This window comes from Pelodiscus sinensis, chromosome 1 (genome assembly GCF_049634645.1).
Source record: "Pelodiscus sinensis isolate JC-2024 chromosome 1, ASM4963464v1, whole genome shotgun sequence".
Taxonomy (NCBI): domain Eukaryota; kingdom Metazoa; phylum Chordata; order Testudines; family Trionychidae; genus Pelodiscus; species Pelodiscus sinensis.
The window spans coordinates 222,237,901-222,251,589 of NC_134711.1; the positions used below are offsets into that span (position 1 = coordinate 222,237,901).

At 41.4% G+C, this 13,689-nt stretch overlaps 1 protein-coding gene across 8 annotated transcripts in view; it reads left to right on the top strand.

Moving 5' to 3' along the window:
• The first annotated feature begins 846 nt into the window (after positions 1 to 846).
• The window catches only part of LOC102455184 (arylsulfatase H-like), a 28,440-nt gene continuing 15,597 nt past the window's right edge, over positions 847 to 13,689 (top strand). For 2 of the 8 annotated variants that reach the window (XM_025188993.2, XM_075915602.1), the window contains exons 1-6: positions 1,034 to 1,480; positions 9,717 to 9,787; positions 10,577 to 10,711; positions 10,809 to 10,930; positions 11,708 to 11,830; positions 13,225 to 13,648. In XM_025188993.2, the coding sequence (XP_025044778.2) occupies positions 1,400 to 1,480; positions 9,717 to 9,787; positions 10,577 to 10,711; positions 10,809 to 10,930; positions 11,708 to 11,830; positions 13,225 to 13,648 (956 nt within the window). In that variant the 5' untranslated portion in view covers positions 1,034 to 1,399. Of the gene's footprint in view, positions 948 to 1,033; positions 1,481 to 7,304; positions 7,475 to 9,716; positions 9,788 to 10,576; positions 10,712 to 10,808; positions 10,931 to 11,707; positions 11,831 to 13,224; positions 13,649 to 13,689 lie in introns of those variants that run through there. The other 6 variants (XM_075915599.1, XM_075915582.1, XM_075915566.1 and 3 more) reach the window with 6 other exon arrangements.

Genomic DNA, 13,689 nt, shown 5'->3' on the forward strand with positions numbered 1-13,689 from the left:
ATGCAGGAGATAGTGGAGGGCTTTGCTGTGATGGGGTTCCTAACTGTGGTGGGGCAATAAATGGAACACCCATCCCTATCTTGGCACCAGCCCACTTCACCAAAGAGAACATAAACAGCAAGTGTTGCTTCTCAATCATGTTGCAAGCACTGGTGGATCACAAGGGCCATTTCACCATTATAAGCATGAGATGGTCATGAAAGGTACATGTGAATCTTTAGGAACTCTGGTCTCTTCAGAAAGCTGAAAGGCAGCTCTTTCTTCCTAGACTGTAAAATTACCATTGGTGATATTGAAATGTCAATAGTTATCCTTAGAGATGCAGCTTACACCTTGTTTCCATGGCTCATGAAGCCATAGATAGGCAATGGGGACAAACAATAAGGAGAAGTTCAACTACAGACTGAGCAAGTGCAGAATGGTGGTAGAATGTATCTTTGGGTGTTTAAAAAGCCACGGGTGCAGTTTATTGACTAGGTGAGATCTCAGCAAAAGTAGTATTTATATTGTTGATGCTTCTCTCCATGTACTGCATAGTATCTGTGCTAGCAAAGGGGAAAGGTTTCTGGTGGTATGGAGGACTAAGGCAAATTGCTTGGCAGCCAGTTATGAGCAGCCAGACACCGAGACGGTAAGAAGAGCACATTGAGGTGCATATCAGAGAGGCTTTGAAAATCAGTTTCATGAACGATCAGACAAAGATGTGACAATTATGTGTGTTGCTCATTACCAAAATGTTCCCTGTTGTACATGTACTGCACAATAAACCAACCCTTTCCCTCCCCCAGCTGCAGCTGACACAGTAAATAAAGATCCTATTCTTCAGAAATCATGCGTTTTCATTTAGACTACAGAGTATTAACATCTGTGACTAAGCTGTCTCTGAAGTCTCAATCCTCCAAGGGAGTTTCTGCTTAGGAGCCGCAGTGCTGGGAAGGCTAAGAAAGGTAGGAGGAAAAACAGGGAGAGGAGAAAAGAGAAAAATAAATTTAAAGCAAAAACTACTCCTTTCACTGCCTGAAAGTCTCCTCCCTCCCCTCACTGCTCCAGGACTCTAACTCAAGAGAGGAAAGGAAGGGAGATAGAGACCCTGATTGGGCTACTGTGTTTTGTTGTTTTTGTAATGCCTCTTTTGAGTTACTCAGGCACAACAGTGATGAGTGCTTTTAGATGAATCTCAGTAAAAGAGCAGCCTACAGAGGGAGTCCAACAACAGTTAGTACACAGCTCTCACCAATGTTAAGGAAGTAGTCTTTGTACTAAGCTCAGTAGGGAGTGTATAAAACTTTAACAGCAGTTACATTTGCCAATCCTGGCAATGTTAACCTTAGATAAGGAGGAGGAGGAATGGCCTGAGGAAAAGCAGCAAAACTTGTCTAGCTCTGTCACATTCTGAAAAATGCAACCTAGTGGATCTATGCTGCTTAACAACTCAAGGAGTAAGAAGAATCTCAGGGAAAGAAGTAAACTTGAGTCAAGGGTTTGTTTTTCATATTATTAAAAAGGAATTTGATTTTTTTTAAATTGGATGTTGAATATTGCTGATTGTTTTCTGTGTCTTGCTGGCTATTGGCAGCATGAGCCTCTCATTTGTGTCAATTTCTTTAAATAATAGTGATGATTGAATTAAACCGAATTAGTTTTTTTTTTCCTGATGATGCCTGAAGATATTAAACAAAACGAAGGCCCCAATTCTGGAATCTTCATGCACAGAATTTCCCATTGATTTCCATGAGAGTCCTGCCTTCAAAAGGAGATATGGAATCAGTGTGTAATAGGAAAAAAAAAAAAAAAAAGCTTTGTGTGTGTGTATGAGCAGGTTGTTTTGCAAATTCTATATCTGTACAGTGAATGGAGGGAGATGCCACTTCTTTGGGATTAAACACCCTTGAAGATAAAGGTCCCTATTGTTTACATTTGCAATCTAGTGACTAACTGTGATAAAATGTCTAAGTTGATTGAAACCTTTAATTCTAAGGAGCTTAAATATTCAAAGCCTGATAGTTTAGTGTTTAAGGAATTGAGTCCCCAATCCTGAAAACACTTACTCATATGCTTAACATTACTAATATGAATAGCCCCACTGAAGTCAAATCTAGTTAATACTGGACTACTTATGGAAGTAAAGTTATTCACATGAGTAAGTTTGCAGGTTTGACTCCTAAGCTAGCTAATTTGAACTTGACTTTGTTCTTTCTTTGGTGCAGTTATTTTCCTTACATCTTTACATCCAACTTTTCTCTTGGCATTACTCCCCACCGACTTTTCCTATCTTTTACCTTGGGTTTCTTACTACTTCTTCTCCTCCTTTTTACAGGTTCCATTCTGTAAATGCAGCAGTGATCAAACATAAAAACAGAAGCAATATTTGCTGGTCCATGAGGGGACCTGATTTTTAAACTCGCACCCCTCACGGACCAGCTCCTGCCTGGCACCCCACGCTGCTGCCTCTGTATCAGAGGCAGCAGCATGGAGTGGCAGGGGGCTCCCTGGGAGTGAGGCAGGAGTGCACTAGCTGCCGGCCCCCCCCCCCCCAGGGATTATAGAATAATTAATTAACCAATAAGAATTCATGAGATTACTCGACTATTAAATTAACTAATATTTAACATCCCTAGCTTGCATGATGCAGCTATACACACCAGAGTGGAGTGAATCGTAGATATCGCTAAGGTACTGTGCTGCAACTACTCTGTGTAGATCTTTCAGCTGATTCAGCTTAGAGGAACCTTAGTGCACATTAACGTAGTAGTATTACAACTGGAACTATAGCAATATGCACTAGGGCCTTTTCAGAGTCTCTTTGCTGAAATTAGGTCCCTAGTTTCTTTTATAAAAAATAGTGGTGGTGCTAGTGCTCCACTGATATACATTAAGCCAGGGTTCAAGTCCCTGTTCTGAATCAGACAGGGCAGGGTTCTGAAAATAGGTCTTACCTATGCCAGGTAAGTGCCCTAACCACAGGGTTATTGGATAAAACAGGGCAGGCTTGATCATCCAAGGGTTTTTTCTGGGCAAGGGTAGTCTCAAGAATTCCTAGAGGATCCAGCGCAGCCATCCAATAAGTTATTGACACAAGCAGTATTTCTAAAACAAATAATGCTTTAGTAACAGAACAGTCTTTGTCAATAGGCTCTGAGCAACCCAAACTGCAATAACCTAGAGTAGGAAGTGATGCTGAAGTGATGGTGCCCTGCTTCTCCTGGCCAGTCTTCCGCAAATCATTGCCAGAGGCCTGCTTTCAGTACTTCATTACAGTAAAACTCCATTGGTCCGGCATCCAATGCTCCAGCACTCCTGATGGACCGGCACCATCAGGAAGCCAAAAGTGCTCTGGCTGCCGGACAATTGGAGCTGCTCTGCACCCGACTTCCCCGATTCAGGCTGCTGAAACTGACCAGCAGCTGAATTGGGAAAGCCGGGGGCAGAGCAGCTGGGGTGCTGCCGGGTTGGTCCTGATCAGAGGCTGACTCCAGGAAGCCCAGGGCAGAGCTGAATCTGGGACTGACCCAGGAAACCTGGGTCTGAGCTGAAGCAGCGGCTAAATCTGGGACGCCTGGGGCAGAGCAGCTGGGGTGCTGCCGGGTTGGTCCAGTAGTGCCACCCTTCAGCGCTGTGAGACCAACCCGGCAGCACCCCAGCTGCTCTGCCCCAGGTGTCCCAGATTCAGCCACTGCTGAAACTGACCAGCAGCTGCTGAATCAGGGACGCCTGGGGCAGAGTCAGACTATGGGAAGGGGGGGCTATGAGGGGTCTGGGGTGGCATCTCCCCACCCTACCCCAGACCCCTGATAGCCCCCCCTTCCCATAGTCTGGCATATTTGATAATCCGGCACCCCCTGGGTCCTAAAGGTGCCCGATTATCGGAAGTTTACTGTATTTCTCAGGTCAAGTTCCTCAGGTTGCTCTTCTTTTCTCAGCCTCCTCCCAGGTCTTCTTAAAGTTTTGTACTCTCCCTTTATCTTTTTCTTAACTTCTTTCACCTTCTCTATCCTTCTCCCCTTCTTACACATACAGGCTCTTTTCCCTTTTCTTACAGAGCTCCCTTCTTCTGTCACTCACTTCCACTGCTCTCTGCTCTCCTTACGTACACTGACCCTCACTCCCTCACACTCTCTCAGAGCATGTCTACACTAGGAAATTATTTCAAAATAACTTATTTCGAAATAATAACTTCTGAAATAACTACTTCCAAATAGCATGTCCACGCTACAAGGAGGCCTTGAAATTAGTCCGAGGCAGGCTCCCTTAATGTGGATGTGCTACCTTGACTTAGAGCTCCAGGAAACACTGGAGAGTAATTCAAAATAGCAGCAGTGGAACGTCCACACTACCACTATTTTAAAATAACTATTTTGAAATAAGCTTTATTCCTTGTGGAAAACAGGAGTTATTCTTTTTAAATAACTAGCCCCTTATTTCAAAATAATGGGCTTGGTAGCGTAGATGCTCCACTTTCTATTTTTAAATAACAAGTCTATGACTATTGCACTGCCCTTGTTTATCGCACTTTTGCTTAACATCTTCTCAGAACCCTTGGTGCATGAGTACACCACACCCAGAAGGTTAGTGGGTTACATGTGTGTCACTATTGTAACATAGTATCTAAATGAACCCATCCCAAGCTTATAATTAAGTCTTACAACTGTTTGTTATTTTCCCCTCTGATTCTTGTTGCAACATGTTCCCCTACCTTCAGCTAATTGTGGAATGGTACCTCAATGATGTGCTTTCCTTACACAACGTGAAGGCCAGGTAACAAACTGGAGTGGCTTTGATTCTCTGGCATCACGTTGTCACTCTTTCCAAACATAGAATGGGTGCTTAACTCCAGAAGAGGATTCATAGCTGAGACGCTGAAGTAAATGGAGACTCCTTCCTCTGTTCCAGATTTCAGTACCTAGCTACTTTTGAGAAGAAAGGCATTGATTCCACCTCAGCCTCAGCATTTCCTATTGGCTAGTATAGCTGACTCCCTCCTTAGAGTGCTGGCTTTTGTGACTCCTGTTCTTAGGCACTTAACTCTCTGTGCATTGTACTGGGTGCTGGAACTCTAATAGGGTACATCTAGACTACATGCCTCTGTCGCCAGAGGCATGTAGATTAGGCTACCAGACATAGTAAAATGAAGCGGCGATTTAAATAATCGCCGCTTCATTTAAATTTACATGGCTGCCGCGCTGAGCTGACAAACAGCTGATCAGCTGTTTGTCGACTCAGCACGATAGTCTGGACGCGCGGGTGTCGACATCAAAGGTATTTGTCGACCACCCAGGTAAACCTCATCCCAGGAGGCATACCTGGATGGTCGACAAATACCTTTGATGTCGATACCTGCGCGTCCAGACTATCATAGAATCATAGAATCATAGGACTGGAAGGGACCTCGAGAGGTCATCGAGTACAGCCCCCCGCCCTCAAGGCAGGACCAAGCTCCGTCTACACCATCCCTGACAGATGTCTTTCTAATCTGTTCTTAAATATCTCCAGAGAGGGAGATTCCACCACCTCCCTTGGCAATTTATTCCAATATTTGACCACCCTGACAGTTAGGAATTTTTTCCTAATGTCCAATCTAAACCTCCCTTGCTGCACTTTAAGCCCATTACTCCTTGCCCTGTACTCAGAAACCAAGAGCAACAAATTTTCTCCTTCCTCCTTGTGACACCTTTTTAGATATTTGAAAACCGCTATCATGTCCCCCCTTAATCTTCTTTTTTCCAAACTAAACAAGCCTAGTCCATGAAGCCTGGTTTCATAGGTCATGTTCTCTAGACCTTTAATCATTCTTGTCGCTCTTCTCTGTACCCTTTCCAATTTCTCCACATCTTTCTTGAAATGTGGCGCTCAGAACTCGACACAGTACTCCAGCTGAGGCCTAACTAGTTCAGAGTAGAGCGGCAGAATGATTTCACGAGTTTTGCTTACAACACACCTGTTTATACAACCTAGAATCATATTTGCTTTTTATGCAACAGCATCACACTGTTGACTCATATTCAACTTATGGTCCACTATGACCCCTAGATCCCTTTCTGCCATGCTCCTTCCTAGACAGTCACTTCCCATCTTGTATGTATGGAACAGATTGTTCCTTCCTAAGTGGAGCACTTTGCATTTCTCTTTATTAAACTTCATCCTGTTTACCTCTGACCATTTCTCTAACTTGCTAAGGTCATTTTGAATTATGTCCCTATCCTCCAAAGAAGTTGCAACCCCACCCAGTTTGGTATCATCTGCAAACTTAATAAGCGTACTCTCTATCCCAATATCTATGTCATTGATGAAGATATTGAACAGTACGGGTCCCAAAACGGACCCTTGCGGAACTCCACTTGTTATCCCTTTCCAGCAGGATTTAGCACCGTTAACAACAACTCTCTGACTACGGTTATCCAGCCAATTATGCACCCACCTTATCGTGGCCCTATCTAAGTTATATTTGCCTAGTTTATCAATAAGAATATCATGCGAGACCATGTCAAATGCCTTACTAAAGTCTAGGTATATGACATCCACTGCTTCTCCCTTATCCACAAGGCTCGTTATCCTATCAAAGAAAGCTATCAGATTAGTTTGGCATGACTTGTTCTACACAAACCCATGCTGGCTATTCCCTATCACTTTATTACCTTCCAAGAGTTTGCATATGATTTCCTTAATTACCTGCTCCATTATCTTCCCTGGGACAGACGTTAAACTGACCGGTCTGTAGTTTCCTGGGTTGTTCTTATTCCCCTTTTTATAGATGGGCACAATATTTGCCCTTTTTCAGTCTTCTGGAATCTCCCCTGTCTTCCAAGGTATCATGAGCTAATCAGCTGTTTGTCGGCTCAGCACGGCAGCCATGTAAATTTAAATGAAGCGGCGATTATTTAAATTGCCTCTTCATTTTACTATGTCTGGTAGCCTAATCTACATGCCTCTGGCAACAGAGGCATGTAGTCTAGATGTACCCTAACTCAGAGCTGAGGATTCTATTAGCAGGGGAGCTCTAAGTCACATACTGCAACATTGTGGCTAAGTCCCTTTTGTAGCTGTTGCCCTTAGGCTTTATTTGAAGGTATGAATGTCACTTTTATCAGTTTGAAATCAAGCAATAAGACTCAAACTCTGTACCTGAAAGATGAATGTCATTCCCTCTACCCCAAGCAAAATAAAATGTAGCTTTATCGATAGGGATGCAATTGTTTATCATTTCTCTCAAAACGTCCATTTCATGAAATCCAACACGTAATCCAACATTTCTTCGTGTAAATTCTACATTCAGTATTTTATTCTTTTTTTTGTAACTATTTATTAAGGTGCTTGTGGGCGCGTTGTCACAAGGTGCTAAGAACCTATGAAACCCTTCTGCCAGGTGAAGCCAGCAGCAGCCAGGGCCAGGTTCAATATCTAGGAGTCCCTCTCCATCCATCCAACACAGAACTGGATCAAGCTCCCACCCAGTAACCTGGTTCAGAGGAATAGCCAAGTAAGTCTATAACTGGAAAAACGTAAAAAACAATGAATAGTCTAGCAGCACCTTAAAGACTAAAAAACCCCACATGTAGATGGTATCATGAGCTTTTATGGGTACAACCCACTTCTTCAGATGAATGGAGTATTAAAAGTCCAGTTCCAAAATAAATAGGGGATGGGGGTCAGGAGCAGGGAAGGAAAATAAAAAAAAATAGTGAATTAGAATGTTCATTTTACATGAACCTGATAGAGAAGGTTCAAATTGTTCTTAAGTACCCTTAAGTACAGCTAACATGCACCTTATAATGTCTATTTAGCTCTATTCTTTGAACGGGGGGGGGGGGGGGGATTCACAAGTCAAACCAATCCAGGTAGGGGAAGCCATATAGCCTCTTGACCTCACCCCTCTCTCTTACAGAGCTCTGAAAATTGAGCCCCTGCATTTGTGTAGCCTTGTAATTTTGTAGTTAATAAGTTAGTTATGAATGTATGTTATAGCATAAGGTTTGGATTAAACTTAAACACAAGATGTAGGCCTCAGACAGGCCAGGCAGCTTTGTTAACTTAGCTCCAGATCTGTTTGATGTTAGCATGTTCTGATGTTAAAGTGAAGGGATGGAATATTGTAATATATAGTGATGTTAGTCTTAGACAAAGCCTTGTAATAGATAGAAAGAAGTTTAATGTTGAAAGACTTTATAACTTTATTAAAGTGGCTAGAAGTACCCTTTGTTCCATGCTACTATTGTGTAAATGTAATGTTTGTGTGAATGAGAAAGTGAATGTTTTAGGAGAGATAAGTGTCAAAGCCATTGCTTGCACAGATGGTCAGAGGAGGGGCTGGAGACTCAGAAGCAACAAATAATTATCAACAAAGCTAAAGGACACTGAAGACACAAAGTGGACCAAGGCAGACTGATGAGCCCTGAAGTTAGTGGCAAGCCCCCCAAGATAGGGAACGGATAACAAGTTTTACCAGAAGACAACACCCATGAGGGGTTGTCAGCATGCTGATATCAGATGACTGCGAGAACAACTTCCAGATTAACATATGGCACAGAAAGATAGATTGTGATGCTGAATGGCTGTTTAAGGCCTGATAAGGCAAAATGCATTGACTTCCATGGAAGGAAAATCCTATAAAAGATGGGGTGTCTTGTATGGTTCTTCGGGTTCCGTCCTGCTACGACCATGGAGCAACAGTCCGGACTGACAAGAACCCGGCTCCTCCCTCGTACTCAGATTATCTGGCCAATAAATTGGGTCAAGTAACAGAATGGTAACTATTTCATCAACAGGACACATGTGTGTGTGTCTGTGTGTGGGTATAAATACATATGCTACATTGTTATATTATCAATAAATGTGGCATGCTGCCTTATCCCCTGAAAAGGATTCCATGTGCTTCTTTTAAGCATAATATTTGCAAAGTTCTTCCTGCCAAGTGTGAGCCCTTTAATATGAAACAATGTAGTGCCATCTTACTTTTCTGTATTCCCACAAAATTACAAACATTGGTAACCATATTTTAACTGTCTCTGCATTTAGTACAAATATAGCTGGTGTTGGGTCACAAATTAAGCTGATTACAATGAGCAAAATCCCACTTCATCTGCTGAATAGCTAACAAAGCAAACCAAAGTATGTGCAAACCATATTTACATAGATACTCCCAGGCTCTCTCTCCATTTCCAGCTAGCTGTCGGAGATGCATTCCCTCAGATCCTGCTTACAACTACAACTCCCATTGTAGTCAGTAGGAGTTGAGAACAGCAACATCTTGCAGGATTAAAACCTGTACTGCATAAATATTAATCATTTTCATGAGACTTCATTCACACAAGTACTGTCTTTGTTTAATGAGACTACATGTGTAAATACTCATGAATTTCAGGGTTGTATAGTCTTCTGCTAACTGTTCAGCACATGTATGTTATAAATCAGAATGATAGTAATATCATATAATATATGGAGATATATCATCTCCTAGAACTGGAAGGGACCTTGAGAGGTCATTGAGTCCAGTTCCTTGCCCTCACAGCAGGACCAAGTACCATCCCTGACATATTTTCCCCAGATCCCTAAATAGCCCCCCTCAAGGACTGAGTTCATAATCCTGGGTTTAACAGGCCAAGGCTCAAACCACTGAACTAGCCCTCCCCCCCCCTGTCTGACTGCTGTGACATGTGATGGTTAATTAGCAAGTATGTGAGCACTTATCTCTATCTTTCTAATCTAATCTATCTATTTTACAGCTGACTACAGCAAAATTCTGTATCTCACAGACTGCCTCACAAGAAGCCATGAGACACCTCAAACTGCAGTGGTAAGAAAATTAATTAATTAATGAGCTGTTTTGACTTTTGAAGTTATCTGTAGAAGAAAATAGAGCATGTTCCTTTTCTCAGCAGTTGAAGTTATAAAAAAAATTAATGTGGACTCAAAATTGATGCCTGTTTAAAGCTATTATCTCATGACTTAAGACCTGAAGGGGAAGAACCCACCTCGTTCAGGTCAAAGATCAACAGCGGAGCCATTCAACTATAATTGCAACCCTAATTTTACATTTGCCCCTGGAGCTGGTGCAATTTCTTTGGAGAAGGGGAGGCCAGTAGATTTGTGTAGTAATAAAGCCAGCACACAAGACCTTCTCTTCACTCCAGATACAGGCTGCCTCCATACCAAATGTTGTGGCTGAAGACAACCCTACAAATATGTTCATGACATGCTAGAGTCTATTAGGACAGTATTCTTTGTATTTTGCTATGCTTATAGAGTGAGTGAAACTTTGGTGGTTGTCCTGTGTTAAGGTCTCTGTGTGAAGAACTGCACACAAAAAGCTCTTTATGGCATGCCACAAGAAGTTTTATTAATTCTACAAAATGCACAGAATATTTCACATATTCATGAGCACCACCTGCTGGCACTTTAGACACCTATTTATATATCTACACAGAGTTCTCACATAGCACTGCACTTATGGAGATTGGGGAGCATATAAAATTAAGTGGAACCATTGAGGAAACACCTCAGACTGCATTTAATTTAAAATGAGATGGGAAGTTACAAATGTCCATATTAAGTAAATCTCTATTCATTTATTCTTGAATTTCAGGAGCTGGCTAGCCACTTTGCTAGTTTCATGCCTAAAGGCATATACATCAAATGCTTCTAAACCCAATATTTTACTGATGATGGCTGATGATCTTGGTTTGGGGGATGTAGGCTGCTATGGCAATCACACACTAAGGTAAGGTCATAGCTTCTGCTTTATTGTGTGTGTGTGTGTGTGTGTGTGTGTGTGTGTGTGTGTGTGTGTGTGTGAAATTTGACTGAGTATTTTTTAGGACCCCTAATATTGACCAGCTGGCAAAGGATGGTATGAAATTTACTCAGCACATTGCTGCAGCTTCACTCTGCACTCCAAGCAGAGCAGCTTTCCTGACTGGCAGATACCCCATCCGATCAGGTTGGACCTCTCTTCACTGCTGTCTAAACAGTAAAGGAATTGCAATAGTAAATTGTAAATAGACCTTGATTAGTAAAATGGGTGATCACATTCCAAATAATGCTGGAATGTAATGATGCAATATCACTATTCAAGTTGCCTCTTCATGTAGCATACAATTATTTCCTATGTTGTCACACAATATATATCAAATTACACTAACATATTGAGAACCCAATCCATACCCTTACTGTCCTAGGATCAGTAGGGATGTTTCTACTTCAAGAAACACAAAGATTTCTTGAAGCAACCTTTTCATCTCATTCATTTTAGCTGGGCCAAAAGTTACTTGCATGTAGTCAGCCATTAACAACTGTAACATAAAGCACTGAGAGTTGGCAGCTTCATAAAAAGAGGCGAGAATAAATATGGATATATTGACTGACTTATATAGAATCATTCCAACATAAAATGTGTTCAACTTGGCTAACTGACAACTTGGGGTATGAGATAAGAACACCTTCAAATACTTTCAGAGTAATGTAAAGGAGGAATTGGTTAGCAGGATATAATGAGGGGTAAAGAGACATAAATTAAATGCAGACTGAATATCAGGACAAGTTTCTTCACATTGTAATCTGTTAGCCTGTTGAATATCCTCTCTTTGAAAGTGGTGAAAAGTATATTTCCTCGAGTCACTTTAACTAGACAAAGACTATGGCCATATCCTGACTTTATTTCATCAGAAATAATAAGGGGAAAAGAAACACTCATTCATTATTTTGTACTGTACTTTAGGAATGGCATCCCCCACTTCACAGCGTGTTATTCTATGGAATGGTGGCTCAGGAGGGCTCCCTCCAAATGAAACGACTTTTGCCAGAATACTCCAACAGCAAGGTTACACCACAGCACTTATAGGTACAGTAAGTAGAAATCAGCTAGACTACAATTTCCAATCTCAGTCATTGTAACATTTTGGAATCTAGTACATTTAGATACAAAAAAACCCATATTTTATATATCTGCCAAGCCCAAAATGAGTCATTGTGGATTGACACAGTAATTGAAAGCAGTTCAGAAAATAAAGATCTGGCGAATGCAGTACATAGTGTTTTAGGAAACAGAGATATGTATTGACTTACAGGTGCTTGCCAGACTCTGCAGTGGTCTTAAATAATTACGGCTTACTCACTCATGTGCTGGGTGGACTTGCTATGCTTTTGCGTGCTGTGTATTACCACACCCCTGTCTCTAACCAGGACCATCATGAGCTACAGCTCTATTAGGCTAGGCACAACGTTGGAAGATGCTCATTGGCTTCAGTGCGCTTTAGATCAGGCCCCACAGTATGAGCTGAAATCCCACTGAAGTTATGAGGAATTGTGCCTGAGTAAGGGTAGCAGGATTTGTCGTTTAACATCCCTTTTTTATTCCAAAAAACTGCTTCTAAAAAGTGACACACACTTGGTCTGTATGATGTTTAACCACACTGAGGGTGAAAATTAACCTTTTGCAGTTGGCCAGTAATGGCGTCTACACCATTTCAAGATTGGCTCGTATTTTGTGCGTTTAAGAGGGACTTAGTAATATGTAGTCTCGTGCTAGCTCTCAGAGAAGATATGAACTGGACCTTGGACAAGACAGATTGGTTCACATGTGATACAATAAATGCTAGTCACACTCAAGAGGTTCTTTGTCACTCTTGCAACCACTGATCCCACAGCAATAGGCTTTTCTATAGCTCTGCACTTTTCAGTGTCAAGCTATAGTCCTATTATGCTATAATAGAACTATAGTATGTTGGAGTTTACATATTCTGTAGGATTAGAACAGCATATTTTGGGGATAATTTTCAACTTTACTTATCTGATTTTTTTTTCAGCGTGGGAGTTTGGCCACGCTTAAAGAAATTCAGAGAAATTCCCTCCCAAGAATTAATATTGCACTAAATTTATAGGCTATCTGGTCTATTTACTCTCAACTCCTTATTAGATTCCCAAGGATCCTCCATTAAATTAATGTTATTTTACAATTTAATATAGCCAGTTTCAGATATTGTTTCCATTCTTGAACTCATTCAGTATGCCTCTTCCCTCATCGAGGCTTGCAACCTAACTGGAATTCTGTTAATTGAGTTAGATGGATATTCTATTTATTATATGCTTCCACATATAAATTTTACCTGAGCATTTCATGCCTGACCTTGACTTGGCTGGTCTCTTTTTCATTTAGGAAAAGAGTCAGACTTGTTGAAATATAGGCATGCACACACAGAGCCAATGATTTTAAATCTCTTTCATTTATATTTTCAGGGAAGTGGCATCAGGGTGTGAACTGTGAATTCCACGGTGATCACTGCCACCATCCTTTAAACCATGGCTTTGACTATTTTTATGGTATGCCTGCTACTCTTGTGAATGAATGTCAAGGAACAGAAAATCCTCAGATCAGCCCATCTTTGAAAGCTAAGTATTGGCTTTACAGTAAGACAATTGCCCTTGCAGTGCTCACACTTGTGATCGGAAAACTTTCCAACTTATTATCAGTAAAATGGAAAGCAATCATCTGCTTTGCCCTGTGTGGTTTCGTGTTTTTCATCTCCTGGTACTCCTGTTATGGATTTGTAAAGTATTGGAACTGTATCCTGATGAGAAACTATGACATTACTGAACAACCAATGAAGCTAGAGAGAACCGCTTCCAATGTACTTAAGGAGGCTGTTTCATTTATCAAACGGTAACCAATAAATATCATATTGCCCTTTAATGTTTCTTAAC